The sequence below is a fragment of the Hydra viridissima genome, unplaced genomic scaffold (genome assembly GCF_058129835.1).
Source record: "Hydra viridissima isolate aposymbiotic clone 2 unplaced genomic scaffold, HvirCarnegie_v1 scaffold_6, whole genome shotgun sequence".
NCBI classification, from domain to species: Eukaryota; Metazoa; Cnidaria; class Hydrozoa; order Anthoathecata; family Hydridae; genus Hydra; species Hydra viridissima.
In genome coordinates, this window is record NW_028324305.1 from 13,223,257 (window position 1) to 13,245,416 (window position 22,160).

Here is a 22,160-nt window from a genome sequence, read left to right on the forward strand (position 1 = left end):
TTGCTTCCTTTTTTACTGGTTTTATTCGATTTTTACTGTTTGACTGAGTTTGTTCGATTTTTTACATTATTATATTTTATCGAGATAAATAATAACTAGTGTCCTCCCTAACTTAGTTCAGGAAAAAAGTAAAAGCAAACTGACAGTTCTTGTTTAACATTAGTTTTGCCCACTGCGTAATTATGTAATTCGTCATCATTTACAATACAAACACTTTTTCTAAAGTAATATTTTTTCAATTAAACGAATTTACCTACAGCTGTATGCCACAACAAAGCTAAATCTTTTCTACACCACAAGCCAGATGGCTCAAAATTAATGTACAGTAATGTTGCAAACTGCTTTATACCAAAATAAATCTGCCGAACAATTGCTCAGAAATGCAATCAAAAGTATAATGCATCCGTGCTGTGTTTTAATCGTTTTACCATTGTTACCATACATCCTTCTTTTATAAAAAATTTTTTAATGCTTTGAATACTCAAACATTTTTAAAAAAAGTTATGCATTTTTTAGAAATTCTAATAATTATTGATGAACGTATCTACAAAGCAAAGTTTCAGCGAGATTTCAAATTGAAAAAAAGGTTAAAAAAATCAAATAAAGATGCTTAACTTGTTACAGATCACAAAAAAAGAAAAAAACAAAACAAAATATCTTTCAAATGACATTAAGCAACGAAGGACACTCTTTCGTAAAAGTACAAAGTTTTTTATGGAGAAATTTTAAAATAAACTTGTAAGCTGGAGATTTACTTTCAATTTTACTAATTTTAGACTGTCTAGAAGATTTGTTAAATCTTATTTTGATTCAAGTACATTCTTTTAAATCTTATTTTGATTCAAGATTCTTTTAAACAATTGATATCGAAATCTTTTATTTTTCTCGCTGCACGCAAGTTTTCAAAGTTACAACAGTGCGCATTTTTTTATCGCATAGGAAAAATTCTTGGCAGTGGATTGATCTTGTTAATATAATGAAAGATTGACATGTCAGAAGAAATGTCAGAAAAGTATTTCCCAATTTTTAACACAAGGATGCAGCAACACACGTTTCAATTATAAAACTTTTGATAAAAGGTTCATTAGACCCAGGATTAACTAAGTCATTCGGTTGCTTTTTAAAATACGATTGCTATTAAAAATTTTTTTTAAAGAAAACATAAAATATACAAAAAATTTATAAAAACATTTTATATTAAATATAAAAATATTTTATATCGAAAATAAACATAAAATTTCTCTCAATTCAAATAATTCTTTAAATAATTTAACTTTATTATTTAAAAATGCTAAAAGTTTTCAGTAATAAATCAAATATAAGATTAAAAAAACTCGACTTGATTAAAAAATAGATACGATTTACAAACACATAAAAAACCTAAAAAAGCATGCTAAGATAAATGCGTCTGTAATAGAAAAGGTTTAGAAAGCACCAACACTTTGATCATACCTGATTCAAATCACGCGTAAAGGTTTGGGAACTTGTATGAGTCAGTTTCTTGTAACCTTTTTAAAAAGTAATAGAAAGGTATCGACATTTAATTTACAAGTAGAGAACTATATTTGATTGTTACAATTTTCTTACAAACCTAAAGCGTTGAAATACGTGCTTCCACTTACATGACGCTGTAACAAAGGTTTTATTAGAACCTAGTTTTCTAAATCTCAAATATTTGTTTTGAAAAACTCACCAATTTTCACTGCTCCAGACTGTATCCTTCTTTTCAGCAATGTGAAACGTGTAAATAACACGAGATTGATCGGAAATGTTTTTCTCGCTTTTGTGGACAACTTGACCATGAATAATTATTGCAGAACCTTAAACAAAAAAATAGGTGGAGACAAATGCAAAAACTATCTTATCAATGAAAAGCTAAGGGATGAAGAGGTTTTTATACCATTAGATATACATTTACCTTTCTTTATTGGCGCAGCAACAAACTTCGAGTCATCGTATACATCTGGCGGTGCGGTAAAAATGTTTCCATCATTAGTTGCATTTCTAATCATCTTTCGTGTAATCGGCTCTATAAAATGTAAGCAAAAAAAATGAAGTAATAACCTTTAATGAAGAGGTATGTGCGAAAATTGCAATAACGCTATGCAAAGAAATAGTTGATATTCAGACTGAAACTGAAAGCAGTTACTATTACATACTATGTTGTGAACCAGGTATAAACCACAAACATGCGTTTTCAATAGTAGCATCTTCTAGAGCAATCCAAATTCCAATGACTTTAGGAGGGTTGTTAATGAGAAATGTTCCATCTTGGTGAGGAACAACTAATAAAACAAGTTATTTGTAAAAATTTTTAAGTAAAATGATAAATTTCATTAATATTATCTATAAATTAGATAGGTACTTACATAACTATCTAATTTTATATATATACATACACATGCACGCACGCACACACACAGAAACCTTTCAAAGCTTTGAAAATTTGTCTCACCTACTCCTCCAATGTGTGGTTGCTAAAAATATAGTAAGTTAAAAATGCACTTTCAATCAATAAGCAGAGATGCAGTAAAGAAAAAACCATTTTTTTGTATAAATTTAGCAACTATACCTTAAATATAACCATACTTTACCTTAAATATAACCATACTTTACCTTAAATATAACCATACTTTACCTTAAATATAACCATACTTTACCTTAAATATAACCATACTTTGAACAACAACTGGCTCGTAAAAATCCAAAGCTTGCACTACCTTCTAAAATAACAAATCAAAAAGTAAATTTTTAACAATAAATCTTTTTTTTACTGTTTCGTATAAAACTAAAGGCTCTTTTAATTTAGAAAACATTTTAATTCCAGTATTTTCTTGATTAAAAATTGTTTTAGCCATACAAACCTGTAATAGAGGATGGAACGTGAACTTTTTGTAAATTTCATCCACATGATGCAAACCTTAAAGGGTCCCAATTTATATTAAAAAATATAACTCAAATCTAAACAATTAGCCTACACAAATTCTAATACAAAACATAAATGCTTGTTGTGTAAAATAAAGCTACAGTAGAAACTCTACCAATAGAAAATATAATTTGTAAATTAGCAAACAACAACAACAAAACAAATCATCAGCTTGTATTTTTACAGAATTAAACCCTCACATCTGTGAAGTTCCAATTCTATATTTACATTTTAACATAAGAAAATAAAGAAAACTTTTTTTTTAAAGCATAAGAGCATAATTGTAATGGTAGGTTTCTTTTAAAATATAAACAACATAATTTTATTATATGCAATAAATTTGTACAGGTCAGACACCCATCAACTTATTGCATCCTGTAAATTTAAATGTAACAGAAGAAAATTTAATAAATTAATTAATTATTTAATGAATTAATCAATTAATTACCATGACCAATTTTATTGACAGCTAAATGTTTGTCTTTTTTCAATGAACCTGAAAATACAAAAAAAAAACAAAAAAACATCAGAACTTGATTATACACTTTGAGTAGATGAACTTCTAACTTACAAATTCAGAGTACAACCAGATATTTACAACATGATATTTGACACAAAAATAATAGTTTAATAAATTTCAAAATCAAATCAGTTTGATAGTACAAAATTCAAATTAATTTTCATAATCTACAAACAGTGAAACAAAAATGAAGAGTTTTTAAAAATTTTTGCTTTATCTAATGTAGATTCATTTGATAGACCAACATACTTTGGTTTGAGATACAATTTAAGTTTAAAAACGGTATGGCCTATGAGAAAATCTGACGAGAAATATTTCTATCTAGTGAAAAAACAGTTGGATTTATTGCAAACAGAGAAAAAACAAGTAGAGCTACAAATTTAGCTGATCCTTAAGCTAAGCACTAATGAATAAATACAAAGTAAAAAAAGATCCTTAAGCTAAGCACTAAAGAATAAATAAAGATATGCACTAATGAACAATAAGCACTAATAAATAATAAGCATACTATTTTGTAAAATCAGGACCTTAGTTTTGAACAAGGTTCTAAACTTGTGGAAAAATTGAAAGGTCAATTTTGGTTTATTAAGATAAGGATATCTGATTCTTTTAACTAAAATATAGTTATAAATAGTCTTTTTTAAAGATAGAATTGTTTCATCTAAGTGACCTTCTCTACTATTCTTTTAATCTTTTGCATTTCTGGTTTTCCAGTTTTGTTTTCTTTGGTTCTCTGCCTCATAATCAATAAATAGATGAGCTGTTTTATGAAGATCTTGAGGAAAGATGCTTTTTTTTTTAAACTGATTTGTACTTCAAATTATTGCTTTTCCTTTTCTTTTATTTGTTCAAATAGTCAGCCCACACATGAATATTTGTAATTTTTCTAATACATAAGGGATACATCATGGTGAACTTAAGAATGTATCTAAAATTTACAAATATGTATACAAAAATCAGTAATGAACTTCATGTCAATTAACAGTTGCCAATTTTTGAACTGCCTGTTCAAACATTGGCAACAATGAACTGTTAATTGACATGAAGTTCATTACTAAAATGAGCATTATTGTTTTTCATTTCTGATACTTTACACATTTTTATGAAGTTGTGGAATACTACCCCTGTTCTTCAGAGACCTCTACACTCCAAAAGTTAATACTTAAAAATTATTTCTGAAAACTAGCTCCTACTTCAATTTTTATTACAAGTAAACTAAGATGAACTATAAATGTGAAAATCCTAAGGAGTCCTAAGTCATAAGCAGAGTCCATGAATCAGGAAAACCAAACCAACAGCCTAAAAAGACTTTTCCTTAATCAACAATACCCAAAATGTTAAAGTTAAAACAACCATCTAGTTTTTTATTATTGGTGAATTTTGTTTTGTGATGTATTCTGTAAAAATTTCTTTTAGCTAAATAATTTCAATATTTTTTTGAATTTAAACTTTAAAAATGAGATCTTAAAATCTTAATTGATAACCAGCCTTTTTCAGCTTTTAAATTTTCAAATGCTATAATATATACTTGTATCATTAAATTAGAAAAAATTATATTTTCTCAGGTCAATTACTTTGCTTTGGAAAAAAATCTCACCACTTTCATCAAAAACTCCTTCTTCAAAGAAACATCGAACTTTATCTTGACTAGTCATAAAATATTCATCATTTTTCTAAGATAAAAATGGAAAATGTCTATTTCAAATAATAAATAACAAAAAATCAGAACTTCAATCTGATCAAATGCAACCTACTGTTACTCCCTAAAACCTGTAAAATACTCCAACCAAATTTGATCTGATCTGATTAGATATCTTTTTAATCTAACCTATCATGACCTTTGTGTCACCCCTTTGAAACCTGCCCTGTTTATACTTGTCTGGGGATTTTGCTTGCTAACCTGGTTTTCTGTTGAAAAAATAGTGCGAGGGTGAGTGGAAACATCAAGAGTTTCAATATAATGTTTTGATCTTTGATACAATAGATCACACTCATCTGGAGATAAAAAGTCTTCTAACACAGCATAACCAGTGGTGTTAAACTAAAGAGAGAAAATAGAAATATTAAATAAAATCATTAAAATAGAAAAAAAATATTTAAGTAATATGTTAAACAAAGTACCTTGTCAACAATTGTGTCTATGACTGTATCAATATTAGCCATGAGTTATTCCAAAAGGAAACAATCAATTTACTACTTGAGCTATAAACTGAAAAATAAAAATGTAAAAGTAAACATTTAACAATGACATTTGAATCTGTTTACACAATATCTTATATTAACAGTTAAAAAACAAAAATGTTTATATTGATTTTTTAATTTCCTTTTTTCTTCTTCAAAGCTTTACAAATTTTTCAAAAATTGAGCTTAGGAAGCCCTTATTTAAAAATACACAAGAAAATGTAATATACAAAAAAAGATGCATATTTCATAAAGTAAGAGCTAAAGTTATCAAATGTACTCACAAGAAGTTTCAACTACGATAGTTAAAAAACTGAGTTAATTAGAATCTTTAAGTAAAGTTTTAAAGGATTTTATGTCATCCTAAGAATAATGTGACAACGTGAACATATATCAACATGTTGTAGAAAGAGAGAAATGCAGATGTACTGTTAAAGTGCCAATGAAAGAGTGGGATGCATTTGTTGGGTAAAAGCAACTTAAATAGACCAATACAGCAGCTAATTAGTTAACTCCATTTGAATGAGCTTCTGTTTAAACATGTATTCGAGTTGATTGAAAAACTTCTAGTCCTATATCAAAAACTTCTGGTCCTAAATCAAATGAAAATTGGTAAGATGAAAATACCAATTTATAAAATACCAGATGACTCGTGGGGGCGGGCGTACCATCCTGCTGGAAAACATACGGCCTTTCAGGCTACACAATTTCCATCCATGGGTTCACTACACACGCAAAGAAACTTCTTTTGTGACATTTTACCCTCCGTTAAAGAAATGTGGTAGGATGATATTACCCTCACTAGACACAATACTTAGCACGTGAACAGTCGCCGAAAATTTCGTTCTGGGGACATCTTCAGGGTCGTGAGCAAGTCATTCCTTTGATTGGTTTTTGGATTGGCTGTAAAAATAAATACGGTAGAAAAAAACCTAAGCCTAACACAAACTTGCTTTGTCCTAGCGGCTTCGGAAAGTATGTCTCATTTTGATTGTATACGACTTGTAGAAGAGGTCCTACTCGCAGTGGCGTATCTAGGGTAGGGCAGGCAGGGCACGTGCCATGGGCGCCAACCTGAAAGGAGCGCAAAAGAGGCTTGGTTGCGATACAATAAGCGAGAATTATATAAAATAAATTAAGAATGCTGCTTACTAGCCATAAGGAAAAAATATCAAGTCCCGAGCAACTACTTATGTTTATAGTTGAATATGGAGACGAAAACGTTTTTTCTAATATGCGTATAGAACTGCAAATGTTGCTAACAATAGCTGTGTCTGTAGCTAGTTGTGAAAGATCATTCAGTAAACTTAAACTGATTAACTCTTACTTGAGAGCGCCGATGGGCCAAAGCCGTCGCTTTACTAAGCATAGAGTGAGAAATTACCGAAGAAATTAATTTTGACAATATTATTAAGAAATTTGCAGCAATTAAAGCTAGAAAAATAAATTTGTAATATATGTTACATAAACAAATTGTTTATTTATAATAAATAATAAAGTTTTATTAAAAGCTTGTGTCATCATTTATTAAAAAATTGTAATTAAGCAATTATGTGGGGGAGGAGGGGCGCGAGATTGGTGTTTGCCCCAGGCGCTATTTACCCTAGGTACGCCACTGCCTACTCGATAATTCAATACATAGCTTTTTCACTAACTCCGACAATCGACAAAAGTTTTCGACTGCTCTAGATCCTCAAAAAAAAGGTTTTGAGGTTCAAGTCAGTTTTCCTCGCTGGTGTTTCAGAACCCTCGTTAAACTCCTCTGACTTATTGTACACTTCACGATCTTTATGCGATTTTTAGCGCCTCACCCTATAAATTTATTTTGTGTTGTTTTTTAGAAAATAAGAAATAAGCAAACTATCCTCAGAGAGGAGAGCAAGATCTGTGTTTGACTTAGGCGCCTCTGAATCTACTTATGTAATATAGGTTTTAAAGTAGATATTTGATAGGTCAAATATCTACTTTAAAACCTATATTACATAAGTAGGTCATATTTTCAAAAACAAAGGATGAAGATTTAGAGCTGTTGTTAAATGACCTTAAAATCTATTTTAATAAAATTTTTTTCTTTACTACTATGAAACAGTGATGGAGCCTGGGAACTTCGGTGGGAGGTGATATAACCAAAATTTAGCCCCACCCCCACCCCCACCCCCACCCCCAAATTCCTGGATAAGCGCGTGATATATATATATATATATATATATATATATATATATATATATATATATATATATATATATATATATATATATAGTAAACGTTTCAAAAAATAGTTAAAAGTAAGGCAGTTATTTCGATTAGATGCAACGTTTTCACCGTACGAAAACTAATGATTTCTTTTGTTTTCAGATTGATTTTTTTCAGTAAAACAATTTTAGAAAATAACTTTTTATGAATAATTAACTAGGTACATAAATTTGACTTGAACAGCAAAAGCGTTGCAAGACGTTTTTAAACAATGTTTTATAGCACATAATCTGGTGGGGGAGGGGGAGGGATGCATACCCCATTCCAATGGATCCGTAATTGCTATCAAAAGAAAGACTCTTGCAAGAAAAATAAGCCCTAGTTTTTTTTATTAATTTGCTTTATTAGGCTTTAAAAAGTATTAAAAACGTTATTGGTACTAAATTTAAAAAAGAGAAAACCCCTCTAATAATATTATTCAGGTATAAATTCCGTTATACAGTTACAAAGATTGCTTAAAATCGCAAACAGTTATTATTTGTTAATGGAAATTAAAATTTTCTTTAAATATATTTTTGATAATCAAACCTAATATCTTTTTATTTTTCAAAATGGTTTAGAGATACAAAAAGAAAACGGATGGAGGAAAGACTTTTAATATAAATTATCAGAAAATTGTATATACCAACAATTCTGTCATGGAATGGAGATAAAATCGTTTTTCTGGAGAACATATATCATCTCGCAAAGCACACGAGTCCTTATATTTGATCACCACACGTATTAGGCTCCTTCTTATCAAGTTGCCCAAAAAATAACAATGTCATACTCCTACGCCCACCATCTAACACATATTTTTTTAACCTCTAGATATGCCATTTAATCCTGCCTGTGAAAAACAAATGGTAAAACCTGATTTTAAAGTATGTAAGAACAGACAATAGACCAGTATCAATGAGGCGTTTACCTGACCTGTATCTTACCCTCTTTGAGGGTAACTTTACTGTGGAGCAAGCGAAAAAGTGATTTCAGAAGAACTGAGATTTTGTCATGAACAAGAATGCCATCGACACACGTTTGTTTAGGCAGAGTTTTTAAGCTTAAACAGCATCTGTATGAGTACCCACATTTCTCATTACTCCTCTAATAACAAACTTCTTAAATTGATCTCCCACGCTCAAAACTTTGGTTTCGCCATAAGAAAAGTTTAACATAAGACTCATGTATGAACTGATTGCATTTGTAAAAAAAATTATGCCAGGTAGTGACACTCATTATGACAATGACACTGACTTATTATGTATGGAGATAGAGGTATTGATTGAGTGTCTTGTGACGTAATATTTGATACTATATCAAATGGAATTACAAAATAGGATGATATTGAAGTAATAGAGTGAATGTGGCAATTACTATTAAGCCACTGTGTGCTTTAGATGTTGGAGCTTATTGACCCGCAGGCGACGTTTTGTAGCATCTACGTTGAACTTAACACCATAACTCTTGCTCAAAATGCCATTTAATTTGGCAGCGGGGATCTTACCTGTCTTGATATTCCGTTGTTTTCTTAAGCCTGCCTGAACGATGCTTATTCTCAACTGTCCTACGTTCTCTATACCTCTTAACTAGTACGGTAATTGTTGATTACGCCACATTATAAAGCTCAGAAAATTGCTTGTAAGGAATCTTCTCTACAGCACATTACTAAATTTTTCTTCACTGGTGACAATACTATTTTAAAAATTCAATTTTAGGTTAAAAATTGTCTTCAGTAAATTATTTTTACCCTTTCATGCACCAATTATTTTTCCATAACTAACATAACCCATAAAAAAATCATCTACAAAACAGTGGTACTATGAAATGTTAAAGTAGACTTTTTCTACAGCCTTTTTCAACTCTCATTTTTAAAATAATATTGTTTTCAATCGGTTAGAATGCACCATTTGAATTGGGAAAGCTTAGTTTAATTTGTTGTTATAAAACAACCCAGCGCATGAAAGGGTTAATATAAATATATTTTTCTTAATAAGATTTTGCACAATTATGTTTTCAATAAAATTTGAGTTTCTTTTGACAGCTACAGATTTTTATTTTTCAAATTAATTAACTGAGAAGTCAGAAAAACAATCGTTAAATAGAAGAAAAATCGTTAAGAATTTCATTAATTTTCAATGAAAGGGCAAAAAGTTATGACAAAAAAACTCGAAAGATTTTGTTGTTTATTAACTCCTGCACGTCGCTGTATAAACAAACAGAAAATCATATTTATATTAAAAATCAAATGTCTTCAAATAAAAAATTGGAGTTTAACTATTGCATCCTAATACTTCCTAATACTAATAATATCCTAATACTAATTGTTCTAAACTTTACGTTTGAGAATATTTTCAAGAGCTAAAATGTTTTTTTTTTGGATTTAGAACCTAAGATCTCTTTTCATAAAGATTTAATAAAAAGGCGGTTTAACTTAAGACCATTTTTGGCAATACTTTAAAAAGAAATGAAAATGAATAAAAAAAACTTAAACTTAAAATATCAGGTAAATAAAATAAACAAAAAATTACACATGCTTACTAAGTAAAAATAGTTTTAGCTCATAAAAATAACTTAAAAATGTGAATAATTTTATGTAAAAAAAACAACAAAAAAACACAAAAAAAAACTATATGGCAAACATTTCTTTCCACCTCGGAAAATCATCAAACTTGACCCCCTGACCACCGCACACAATTACAACTATGCTTTCAAGGCGAGGAATTGTTCCCTCTTCATACAACTTTTTAAGTGTATCATTATAGATTGCTGTTAAACATGCCCCACAAGCAGGCTCAACTAACATTTTATGATCATCTGCAAACTGCAAACATGCCATGACAGCACTTTTATCACTGACAACCTGAGATATAATTTTATGCCTAGAGCACCATTCTAATGCGCTTGGTAAAACAGCAAGGGAACCCAAGCTCTTTGCGATACTTTTAATCTCCGGTAACTTGATAGGGTAGCCAGATTTGACTGCTTTGTTAAAACAATCTGCCCCAAACGTTTCAAATGCAAGTACAGGAACATTTGACCATCCTACTGCATGCAGTCCTTCTAAAACACCACACAAAAGGCCTCCACCACCTACACTAAGTAAGACTGCACTAGGAGGCATTGGTAACTTGAGTTTTAGTTCATGTATCATTGTGGAATGACCATACCAAATCTCTGGATGATCAAATGGATGTACTAAGGAAGCTCCTTCATGCTCACTTACAAATCTTTGGGCGTGATGATGAGCCTCATCCCATACAGAACCTTTGACATAAACCTTGGCATGCTCTTTTTCAAGTTTTTGTAAAACATGATTTGCTGTTGTTTCAGGTACAAAAACAGTCACTGGTATTGCGAGTTTACGACCAACATATGCCACAGCTAGTCCTGCATTTCCACCAGAGGATGAAACAAAGTGACAACAACCCCTTTCAATTAATTTTTGGCAATGATAACCAATACCTCTTAACTTAAATGAACCACTTGGCTGTATATTTTCTAGTTTCAAATATATTTTGTAGGGTTGTTCAGTGACCACGGTCTCTATTAATGGTGTTTCTATATGCAAAGTACTTTTCATGCTTTTTAATCTTTAAAAATAAACAAAAAAAAACTTGCTTATAATAAATTCAAACACTATTTTAAAACTTATATTTTATATACTAGTTAACAACACACTGTAGAAAAATTCCTAGAAAAACTTCTTATATGAAAAATATATTCTTAAAAATTTTTTTACATTAGCTATATGAATTTGCTTTGTGTTTTGGTAGAAATAAAAAGTTATCAGGAACAGGGCCAAGAAGCATTTCACTAAAAAAAAAACAAATTAAGTAAAAAGCACTAATTTATTTAATTAGAAATATAATTAGAAAATATCAATCGAAAAGCTTTCAAATTTGTAACCAAAACATAATAGAGTTTATATGTTCTCTATGCACATTTTTTTTCTCAGTGAACCTTAAGTTATTTTTTACCAGGGGTTTAGGCATGTTTTAAGCCCCTGGTTGTAACTAACCATTTATCGTGGCTGTAATACAATTATCAGTATTAGAAGTAGTAATTGTACCTCCTCACCTCTAATATTACTAATTGTATTCTCTTTTAATACAGATAAAACTTTTTACATAAGTAAAACTTTTATATAACTTATCGCTCACCTCTAAGCTCTAAAAGAAAACAATACTTGGATGTTAAGGAAATCTTAATTTCCTGTATTTCATGAAAATAGTTTATAAAGACATTTTGTGAAGTTTAGAGATATTGTTCTCAAAGAGTATTTTGCTATGATTATCAAATTGAACACAATTATTTTTGTATCAAATACCTTATTTTAACCCAGTCACAAGACTTATGACTAGCGAAGAGTGTTTCCAAATCGTTCCTTCCAAAGTAAGATGGAGGACGTTCGTTAATCTTTTGTGGCACAACCTCAAGCAAGCCAACAGGTATGTATCTGAATAACATAAAAATATTTCTATATGGTTGATGGAAGGAGAGTACAAATTTGTATTTTGAAAAAAATATTTATGCTATGGAGCCAGTAATATCTAATTAAAATCTAATTTTAATAATAAACAGACCTATATAAAAATGACAACCACTCCAACAAGAACCTTCTAGTATTCTCAACACCTATTGTATCAGAACCCCAATGTTCAAGACCATAATTGGAGAAACTCTTTAACAGTTCAAAGCGTTCTTGTGATGAAATATCCCAATGTCTTGATTAAACATAGTAATTTAAAAACCAAAGGAAACATAACCATGCAACAAAAAGTTTAAAAAAATTTTATTTCCAATTTTTAACTTGCATAAACTTTGTTAACTTGTGCAAACCTTTGTTCTTTTATTTCTGTAAAAATCCATGGTTTAATAAGAGCTCCTCTAAAAATTAAAAAAAAAAAAATCTAAAGCCTGACCTAAAAAAATTACATTTCCTAAAAACCTAAAAACATTACTCTTTTTTTTTTTTGTTTAAAAAGTACCTTGCAATCATAAGACCGCTAACTCCAAATTCCTCTTGCCTTAAATTGGCATCTTCATATGAAAGAACATCACCATTTCCTAGAATAATCTTTTTCTTTAATAAAGCAAACCTTTTTTATTCCAAGTGGATTTTCAAACTGTGTATTATCATGCAAATAAAAGATAATAATTTAAAGAATTGTAAGTGTAAGACTTCCAGAACTTTAAATTTAGGAAATAGATGAGAACAAAAACCTAATAGAACAAGAACCCTTTACATAAATTATCTATTCAAAGAATTTGAATTCATAATTTAGAATTTCAAAAAACAAATCTTTAAAATGGATGTTTTTAGAAAAAAAAGGAAATCTGTAATATCAACTTTTAGTAGGTATTTAAAACTTGAAATAAAGTTTTGTAATTTTAAATATAGAAAAAAAAAAAACGAGTAAAAAATTTGGTAATAACAAACCAAACAAAGGAACTGGATAAGAAAGTTTTGCACATTCATTTATATAATCCCAATCAGCTGCTTTTGTATAACGTTGCTCTCGAGATCTACCATGTAACTTAAAATGCAAAGAATTTATGTTTTTGACCAGGTAACCAATGTTGAATTATAATATTCCTTAACTTTATTTATCAATCTTAAAGTTTTACTGAGTAAATGAAAGTCAATAAAAAAAAAAAAAAACACAGATAATAATTAATAACTAATTGTAATTTAATTAAGTGAACAAATAGTAATTGATTAAAATAGAAAAAAAATTATATTAACAGTATACTGTTATAAGATCAACACCCCATTCTTTGATAAGTGGAATAATTTTATGTGCAATAGGTTTGTTTTCATATATGCCTGTCCTCATTTTAATTGTGATAGGCACATCAGATACCTAAAAATATTTATATGATGGATCCTGATAAACACAAATGAAATCTCAAAAAATCAATTTTGCAAAGAAAAAGAGTTAAGTAATAAAAAGAGATAAACTGAATAATAAAATCAAAGTAAATTTGACTTTTGAATAAACTTTCATTGAAAAATTGTTTTAATTGATTTAACAAATTTATAAAGTGATTGAAAGTAAAGCAGTGCAAAACACAAAAGCATTTAAAAGAAATGAAAGTGTAAGTAAATGTTATTTAACTTACTCATTTAAATATTTTATCAAAGCACTTTTGCACCAATTTTTATTTCATAATTTTTATTGAAACACAAAAAATGTTTGCTTTTGTTGAATTATAAAAGCAACATTATAAGGTATATAAGAATTATAAGACATAAAAATGATAAGTGTAACAAGTGATGGAAGTAAACTCAGTGATACATCTCCAATTGCAGGTTCAAAAGATGATTCTGCAAGTCTCTCATCCTCAACAGATAAACCAATATTTTTTACCACTGTAATATCCAATTTAAAACTGGTGTAAAAACAAATCAAACATTCATATTTTCATTAGGAATGATCAAATTTAGTTAAGTGTTAAAACAACCACACCTGTACCATTCCTTTAACAACCTGCTCAAGCTTTTTCAATCTCCCCATTAATGCACTTCCTTCTCCCTAAAGTCAAAACAATCAAAATTTTATTTGAGATGTTAAACTGTCATCTTTAATTGATCTAATGATCAATCAAAAAATTACAGGTACAATACTAAAAAAGGTTTTCATTTTACTTTTTTAAAAACAAGATCAATTGGACAACCCATATTTATATCAATAAAATCAATGTGGCATTCTTTGTTAAGCATTTCAGCAGCTTTAGCCATTGAGTCAGGGTAACTACCACATAACTATAATGCAACAAACAATAAGTTTAATTAAAAAAGATATTATTACACAAAAAAAATGCAATTATGCATCAAAATTTAAAAGAACCTGGACTCCGAAGAAATCCTCTGAAGAATGCCTTTTAACAAGTGCCCATTCTGATTGATGTCCCTGTAAATTAAAACTATGCTACATTTAAAACCTTTACAGAGTTATAACCAGTTTTTTGATGCCATCTTGTTAAATAACTGATTGTAAATGACCTTGATTAAAGGCATTTTACATAGACTAAAAAGCAAAGAAATACTATAGAAACATAAATCTTTGAACAGTAGCAATTCAGAGCTATGACCCAAGTGCTAAGCTGATTCATCCATTGTTATTAAATAACAAAGCAATATTAGTAGTCATAAATTAGAAGTTTAACATAATACAGTTATGATTATTTTTAGGTTTTTAGGATCTTTTTTAAAAAAAATTATAACAAGAAATAGAACAAATAAATAACAAACTATTTCTAATTTCCTTACTTGCAACAAGTTTGTAGACATTGCCATTTCTCCACACGTTATGTCAGCACCAAGCCTTTTGCAAATTCGACGAAATGGCAAATTGCCAACCTTGAAAGAGAATTTAGAAATACAAAAACAATACAAAATAAAAAAACCAAGAACAAAATATGATCACAACACTAACATCAGAAGAAGAATTACATCAGAAGAAAAGCAAAATTACAGGTCTAAATGCCAATAAAATTTAAGTAAATTAATAATTTGAAAATATTCATAAAAACTTTTTTGATAAAATATGGAAGTATCACTTTCTATTTGCAAAATCATAACAACCAGATGAGTACAAAATTAAATATTTTTGATTTGCTTTTGAAATAAGTAACTTTTAAATAAATTATCTTTGCAAGAACAACAACTTACTGTTGTCAGTGGTGCTAAGTACAACTTGTGGCTGAAATCCACCTAATGTTCAATATAATACTGTTTCACTAATTTATAAAAAAAAACTAAAATAAGTTTAATTGTAAACGTTTTAAGAATTGTAAACTTGTATAAAAAAAATTTACACCTTTTTTTTCTCTCTGATATTTTCAGGAAAGTTTTCTATAGTAGATTCACTGCTCTCAGAAAAAGTTTTCAAAAATCTTTCTGTTTTTGGAAACTCATACTTCTTCTTTCTGATAGCCAACATGGACTCTCTACTTAAGGAGTTGTCATTACCTAGGTTCTCTAAATAACTTTTATATTTTTCTTCATCTATTATATTTTTATAATCTGCAGACAAATGTTCTTTACCATATCTGCATTCTAAACCATACTTACAATTTCCAGAAGTGCTATAATTTACACATCCATAACCTATATCTGGAGGTCGTTGATCAATATAACTTTTGATATCATGACTGTATTTACAACTTTTGTCAAACTTACATTTTTCACTTTTCAAAATGTTGGGACACACACGATCAGTATCTTTTATTTTAGGAACTGTCCGACCACGACATTTATTCTGACCCTTCCTTTTTTTATGTTGGGGTGGTTCAAGCATACTATCACAGACATCTCTTTGATTTGTGTTGCAAATGAAATTATTTACAGTTTCATTCTCTGGAAATTCAGAATTGTCCACATCATCAGAATTAACTACTTCACGAATGTACCTTTAACAGTTGGATAAAACATTTCATTTGAAAAATTTATAAATAAATTAGATTTAATACATTTAATTATCATATGTATAATTAGAATTTAAATAACAAAAAAACAACAGCCTAAATTTCCTTAAATATTCAGTATATTTATCTTTTTTGTTGTTAACTTACTCTGGTTTGATATGTGCTTCTCCTGTTCCATACACCATGTTGAATTGTAAATAAACCTTAAGAATACTATTCAAATAAAAATATATATATGATAAATCAATGTTTTAAGTAAGAGGAACTTGTTTTGAGTTTGACAGTAAAAAAACGTCAAAGTTCAATAATTGAACTTATAATCAGATAGAAACTCTTTTTAACTTATATTTTTGTTTGCATTTTGTCATAAAGGTACTTTAAGGTTTTTAGGAATAATTTTCATCATTTTAGCGCCATATCATTAGTGCCACTAAAATGATGAAAGTTCAGATTTACATTTAAAAAATAACTGACTTCTAACCAACTATATAAACAAGTTTAATTCTCTCTACTATTTAACAATTTAAATAAAAAAAAAAGGTCTAACACAATTACATAAACATCCAAACAGAAAAAAAAGAATCCAAAATTTGATATATTTATGAGATTAATTGAATACTTATCAACTTACAAATTTAAAATAATATTCTTAATTAAATAAAGCAATTTATGGTAATTCCAAAGCAAAATTATCAAGAGCAAGTTGATGTTTTATTTTCATATATCAGTCACTAATATAAAAAATCAAAATCTAAAAATAATTTCTGTCCAAATTTTGGCTAAAATTCTAAATCATGACCAAAATATTGTCTGAAAAACTAAAAAATTTAAAACAAACTTAAAGCAACAGGCAAAGTAATCACACAAAAAAGGTGAAACATTTGAGAATAAAATTTTACTAAATTTTTTCTTTAAAGAAAATATTTCTTGTTCATCTTACTAATAAAAAAAAGGTCCAAAAAATATCCCCCCCCCCCCCTTCTAATCTGTAAGATTTTTTTAACAGGTTTGTAGTGAAACCAGTTGATACTGCATTAATACCAAAGTGATCTTAAACTTAATTTCAGGATAACATTTTAAATTAATTTTACTTTTTAATTAGGACATCACGAAGATTATAAGAGGATTATTAAATCAATATTAATCACAAAGATTATAAGAGAATATTATTATTATTTTTTCATATAAATTTTTAAAATTGTTTGTTAATTTTAATTGTTTGCAAATTTTTACCTCGTTTGATTTTGTAGTGAGGAGTTTAAACAAATGTTTAAAGTGCATTAAAAAAATTTTTTTTTAGACTTTTGAGCGTTGCCAATAAACTTAGATCAATCTTGATTTGAAAAATTTACCAATCCTGGTAATATTGCAAAAAGGTACTATTTTTATGTGTTTCAAGTTACACATAAAAATGAAGTACCTTTTTGCAATATTACCAGGCAAGGTAAATTTTTACCTCGCCTGTTAGTACTTTAAAAGTATAATTTTAAGACATTAAATTACATTTTGCCTTAAAAGCCCATCACCAAAAGGTTTTGATTTCAAGTCTTCTTTAGTTAGATCACAGATCCAGTAAATTTTTCATAATTATATTTTCTTTTCTTTTTGCATTTTTTTTTTTGTTTCTTCCAGTTTCAAAATTTACAAACTTTAGTTCTTAGTCTCTTGAAGTAAAATTTTGTGTAGAGAGGAGTTATGTTTCCTAGTTTCATGAATAAACTCTAATCTTATATTTGATAATATTTGAAAAAAATAAATTAACAAGATTGAAACTTTAACGGATTATAAAATCATCAATTAATGTTGATAGAAGATAAAGTAGGCCCCAGTAGTATTAATTGAATTCTGATTTCTATATTGAAAGGATTTCTCTAATTAAAAATTACCAAATGTATATTATAAAAACGATTGTAAGCTCAGTGTTAAACTATATAACTTGACAAAATAATCATTATTAATAAGAAGCAAATTTATTTTATAATTACATTTTTCACATGGAACTACATTTAAAACAAAAAAATAAATTAAAAAATTGAGTCTGGTTAGAAATAGTCTATTATAACAAGATTTCTAATATTTGCAATACAAGCATTAACTAGTCAAATAAAAACTTGTTTTTTCAAGTTTTATACTTAATTTTTAGCTCCATTAATAGAAATGCTCGGATATTTGGATCTTTCACCTTCTCCAACTCTTTTATTGCCAATTCAATGCCATTATCTTTGTAATGATGAATTAACTCTTCAGCATATATGTACCATACACACTTTTGACAACCACTGGCACAACACAACCCCTCTGAAGGTGGCTGAGGAATGCTTGCATTTTCCAAATTTCTTTTTGTTAAAAAAAGGTACAATGGGATTTTAGGTATTAAAACTGCATTGATTTTGGGATTGAAAATCTTGAAACAGGTTGAAATATTACAACTAAGCCATTTGTTAATCATAAACATGTGTTAATTTTCTAAAACTGCAATATACTTAAGTAATTAAAATAACTATAATTGTTGTTTTTTATATTATGGTTTATTGTATACATACTTAAGTTTTAAACATCAGAGATTAAATAATTAAAAACTTGTAATAAAATTTAATTGGCTAATGATTGATTAACAAAATACTATATGATAAATGGTTAATAATGGTCTGAAGGTATGTTGGGTAATTTTTCAATTTTGTTTACAAAGCTTAAAGGAAAACCTGCTTAAAAAGTGACCAGCTTAACATGCTGAAATTTAAAAAATAAGATATGAAATCTTTTTGAGATTTTAAAATATTGTTGAAAACCACAAATATTTGCTGCTTTTTAATGATACTATTTTTTTCAAAGCAAATGCTTTCACAGAATGTCTCAAACATAAAAATTACTAAATTGTGATCTTAACTGAACCACAATTTAACTAAAATAAAATCCTGTCTTTTTGAACTCAAGACAAATATTTGATTAAACCAAACAACTTGATAACAAAAAAATGTAAAATTTTAAAACTTAATGATGGTGAAAAAAAAGAGATTAAAATTTTGTACAAAATAATAAATAAATAATAAACGTATATGATTTTAAACTGCATCAGGAAAAAACCCAGGCACCCAGTATAAAGTTTCTTTTTTGTCTTGAGTATCTATCCAAGCCATACCCTCTTGTAATAGATGATCCTAAAAAAATGAAAAGAATTTTTATTTCAAACAATCTACCAGCAAAAAGACACCATAAAGTAGTATTATGTGTACTTCACTTTATAAATACGAATATTTATAGAATAAAATATGCATATTTATAAAGTGAAGTACACATAATTATAAAGTAAACTACACATACCAAATAATTAAACAGTTTAACAGCATAAAAAAACATAATATGTAAATTAGTTTAAAAAATGACAAGAAAAATGACAAAACTAAAAGCAACAAGGAAATGCTTTAGTACCAGTATATGTTGTATTCGATTTTTATCCCACTTTAGCTCATTGACTATATTTGATACAGAAGTGAATCCATTTTTCTAAAAGAAACATTTTTCTAAAAGAAAATTGATGTGGTTGGGATTCCTTTACACAAAAAAAAAAAAAAAAAAAAAAAAAAAAAAAAAACTCTTTTTAAATTGTACATATTTTGTACAATTTTGATGAACATCTTAATAAGTAATTTTTAAAGATCTTCTTTGAATAATATATTAAAAAAATTTTTTTAAACACTTAAATTTTTGCTTTTTAACATTTTTATTATTTATTATCACTTACTTAATGCAGCTGACAGACAATAATATTAATTTTTTTGTTTATACATTAATATACTTAAATAAAATTAGTTGAATAAGTCAATCATTTTTATAGAGTGCAGGCTCTACAATAGCAAAATTTTCAACATTAAATGATAACTCATACCTGAGCAGTTTGTAAAACAGTAGTATGGTCAACATTTAACTCAGTAGGTACTGACTGAACTAAAGTGCGACCAAGTAAAGGCAATACTTTAAAACCACTGCCTAAGACACTTAGTTTTTTAATTGCACGGGTTAAGTCATCTCTAAACAAAATGGAAAGAACTTTAGTTACAGAAAAACAATACTTTCTTAATGTCAAATACACAATACATATTAACAATCTCTGTGTAACATTTGTTATAAACAAATGGAAAAAACTTTAGTTACAGATAACATTTTCTTAATGTCAAATACACATTAAATATTAATAACCATACATTAATAAAACATAACCAAACAATAATCTCTGTGTAACATTTGTTATATAACAATCTTACTCTGAAATGTCTTGTCTTGATTTTCCACGACCTTTCAGGACTAACCTGAGAAGATCATCAAGCGCAATTAAACCTCCATTTTTACTTTTTGTAGCCAAGCAGACTTCTGTAATTTGCACACCAATCTGTAAAATATAATATGAAACATACATTAAAAGTTTCATAAAATCATTCAACGTAGACCACAAATTAAATATTAAAAAAACAACTATTTTTTAACGCAAGGTTTTAATGAAACATACTTCATAATAAAAGTCACCAACTCCAAGAATTTCTGACCAAAATCCTCTACTAGCTTTAAAAAAACAAACAAATAAACATGTATACATAAATACAAAAATATTTTTTCATTAGCTAAACCCCTACTTTTTGGTTTAAAAAAAAAAAAGAACTTTTAACTTTAAGGTGTGTATCTCTGAATCATTTTAAGATCAGTGATAAAAGTAAAACCAACTGCCTACAGTTTTTGTTAACACTTTGCTATAAGTAACATTAAAATTATATTCAAAATATCTGGACACAAATATTATGAAATGATAGTTTAAGTTTTTTTTTTTGTAATTTGAAAAGGCAATAGTGAAATAAAAATGCTGTAAATTAATCTGATATTGATGCTTACCGCGATATTTCCAATCAGAATTATTCTTTTTGACATAAAAAACACAGCATAAATAATTAACATAAACTTACATGCAAGAGGATCTACACCTATTTTGGCACAAAGTGTTTGAAAATGTTGTCGAAATTCTGGATTCTTCTTAATGTCAGTTTGATGTTTAGCAGCAAAGTCTTCTAGATAGTGCTTGAAAGCATCAAGTTGTTTTATCATCTGTAAAATTTGGTTGTTTTTAGAAAACTAGGATGTTTCTAATTGGACAAAGATCAGAACTTGATTTTGTTTAATTGAAAAAAAAAACAAAAAAAAACAAATCTGCATAAAAAATATGTAAAGTTCAACTTTACAAAAAACTAGTTTATAACATACATATGAAATTTCAACATCTGCAAGTTCATTTCCTTTTGCTGCATATTTCTCCTTAAAAAAATGATATACATTAGAATAGCAATATTATAAAATATTAAAAGATACGTAAGCAATTGCACCTATGGAATGTATTTTATTTAAAAAGTGATTTTTTCTTTTTGAGTACTTATCAAAAAGATTCTCAAGTGTTTTCTGAGATGTTTACAACTTCAATACAACTTTTTTGTAGTTGTAAGCAGTTGTAGGCTACTCTAAAAATGCAATTACAGAACACTAACAATAAAATCAAGTTTATTTGATACCTTGGTTATTCTACTACGGTCAACAGAAGCAAGACCAGGTCCTCTCCTCATAATATCTTATTTGCTAAAAAACGTTTCTTACTTGCTAAAAACCAAAATCTTTTAGCCATAATTAAAAATTTACTTGCTAAAAACTAAATTCTTTTTGCCATAATTAAAAATTAAAAGCATTTATACTAAAACCACTCTATTTATTTGAAGGAAGAGGGGGAAGGGTGGGGAGGGGAGTAACTATTTACCACATAAAGGTTACAAAGTAGTTTAAAACATTTAAGATTTTATTAAGAAGAGATGCAAAGTGTTAAATATATAGTTTTTTGTT

The 22,160-nt window shown here is 28.1% G+C and overlaps 4 protein-coding genes across 6 annotated transcripts; all 4 read right to left on the reverse strand.

Annotated features, from left to right (window-relative positions):
- Positions 1-1,178: 1,178 nt before the first annotated feature.
- On the reverse strand, positions 1,179-6,426 carry LOC145189940 (phytanoyl-CoA dioxygenase domain-containing protein 1-like). 3 transcript variants are annotated; one of them, XM_090091367.1, is made up of 12 exons: positions 6,270-6,426; positions 5,568-5,655; positions 5,347-5,487; positions 5,044-5,119; positions 3,375-3,422; positions 2,865-2,920; positions 2,661-2,723; positions 2,456-2,477; positions 2,160-2,285; positions 1,919-2,029; positions 1,694-1,820; positions 1,179-1,508 (listed from the first exon to the last, which is right to left on the reverse strand). In XM_090091367.1, the coding sequence occupies exons 2-12, from the start codon at positions 5,607-5,609 to the stop codon at positions 1,463-1,465; spliced, it is 858 nt and encodes a 285-aa protein (XP_089947493.1). In that variant the 5' UTR covers positions 5,610-5,655; positions 6,270-6,426; the 3' UTR covers positions 1,179-1,462. The 3 variants fall into 3 exon arrangements, with proteins under 3 accessions (XP_089947493.1, XP_089947492.1, XP_089947494.1); XM_090091366.1 differs by lacking the exon at positions 6,270-6,426 and having other exon boundaries at positions 5,568-5,731; XM_090091368.1 differs by lacking the exons at positions 5,347-5,487; positions 5,568-5,655; positions 6,270-6,426 and adding an exon at positions 5,201-5,339.
- A 3,884-nt stretch (positions 6,427-10,310) lies between these two features.
- On the reverse strand, positions 10,311-11,439 carry LOC149887113 (serine dehydratase-like). The gene has a single exon (XM_090090071.1). It carries the CDS (start codon positions 11,437-11,439, stop codon positions 10,486-10,488), a length of 954 nt encoding a protein of 317 aa, XP_089946197.1. The 3' UTR covers positions 10,311-10,485.
- Positions 11,440-11,560: 121 nt separating this feature from the next.
- On the reverse strand, positions 11,561-17,322 carry LOC145189830 (tRNA-dihydrouridine(47) synthase [NAD(P)(+)]-like). The gene is made up of 14 exons (XM_090090070.1): positions 16,437-17,322; positions 15,683-16,274; positions 15,535-15,576; positions 15,133-15,222; positions 14,711-14,773; positions 14,509-14,625; positions 14,330-14,395; positions 13,613-13,723; positions 13,300-13,396; positions 12,848-12,926; positions 12,699-12,746; positions 12,443-12,583; positions 12,187-12,315; positions 11,561-11,672 (listed from the first exon to the last, which is right to left on the reverse strand). The coding sequence occupies exons 1-14, from the start codon at positions 16,472-16,474 to the stop codon at positions 11,600-11,602; spliced, it is 1,686 nt and encodes a 561-aa protein (XP_089946196.1). The 5' UTR covers positions 16,475-17,322; the 3' UTR covers positions 11,561-11,599.
- Positions 17,323-17,881: 559 nt separating this feature from the next.
- On the reverse strand, positions 17,882-21,992 carry LOC145189734 (vacuolar-sorting protein SNF8-like). Its single transcript, XM_090090072.1, has 8 exons — positions 21,839-21,992; positions 21,537-21,587; positions 21,242-21,380; positions 20,794-20,846; positions 20,552-20,676; positions 20,176-20,317; positions 19,719-19,793; positions 17,882-19,447 (listed from the first exon to the last, which is right to left on the reverse strand). The coding sequence occupies exons 1-8, from the start codon at positions 21,887-21,889 to the stop codon at positions 19,352-19,354; spliced, it is 732 nt and encodes a 243-aa protein (XP_089946198.1). The 5' UTR covers positions 21,890-21,992; the 3' UTR covers positions 17,882-19,351.
- Between the last annotated feature and the right edge of the window lie 168 nt (positions 21,993-22,160).

Coding starts and splice junctions, on each gene's coding strand:
- LOC145189830 (XM_090090070.1), bottom strand. CDS start 16,474: ATGGTGTATGGAACAGGAGAAGCACATATCAAACCAGA. Junction 13,724..14,329: donor TTGTTAAAGGAATGGTACAG/GTGTGGTTGTTT, acceptor AAATATTTTTAG/GTATCTGATGTGCCTATCAC. Junction 12,927..13,299: donor TTATCCAGTTCCTTTGTTTG/GTTTGTTATTAC, acceptor AGATTATTCTAG/GAAATGGTGATGTTCTTTCA.
- LOC145189940 (XM_090091367.1), bottom strand. CDS start 5,609: ATGGCTAATATTGATACAGTCATAGACACAATTGTTGACAAG. Junction 5,120..5,346: donor TTTTTTCAACAGAAAACCAG/GTTAGCAAGCAA, acceptor TTTTTATCTTAG/AAAAATGATGAATATTTTAT. Junction 1,509..1,693: donor GTCTGGAGCAGTGAAAATTG/GTGAGTTTTTCA, acceptor CTTTTTAAAAAG/GTTACAAGAAACTGACTCAT.
- LOC145189734 (XM_090090072.1), bottom strand. CDS start 21,889: ATGAGGAGAGGACCTGGTCTTGCTTCTGTTGACCGTAGTAGAATAACC. Junction 20,677..20,793: donor TTGGTGACTTTTATTATGAA/GTATGTTTCATT, acceptor TATATTTTACAG/ATTGGTGTGCAAATTACAGA. Junction 19,794..20,175: donor CTGTTTTACAAACTGCTCAG/GTATGAGTTATC, acceptor TGTTTCTTTTAG/AAAAATGGATTCACTTCTGT.
- LOC149887113 (XM_090090071.1), bottom strand. CDS start 11,439: ATGAAAAGTACTTTGCATATAGAAACACCATTAATAGAGACCGTGGTC.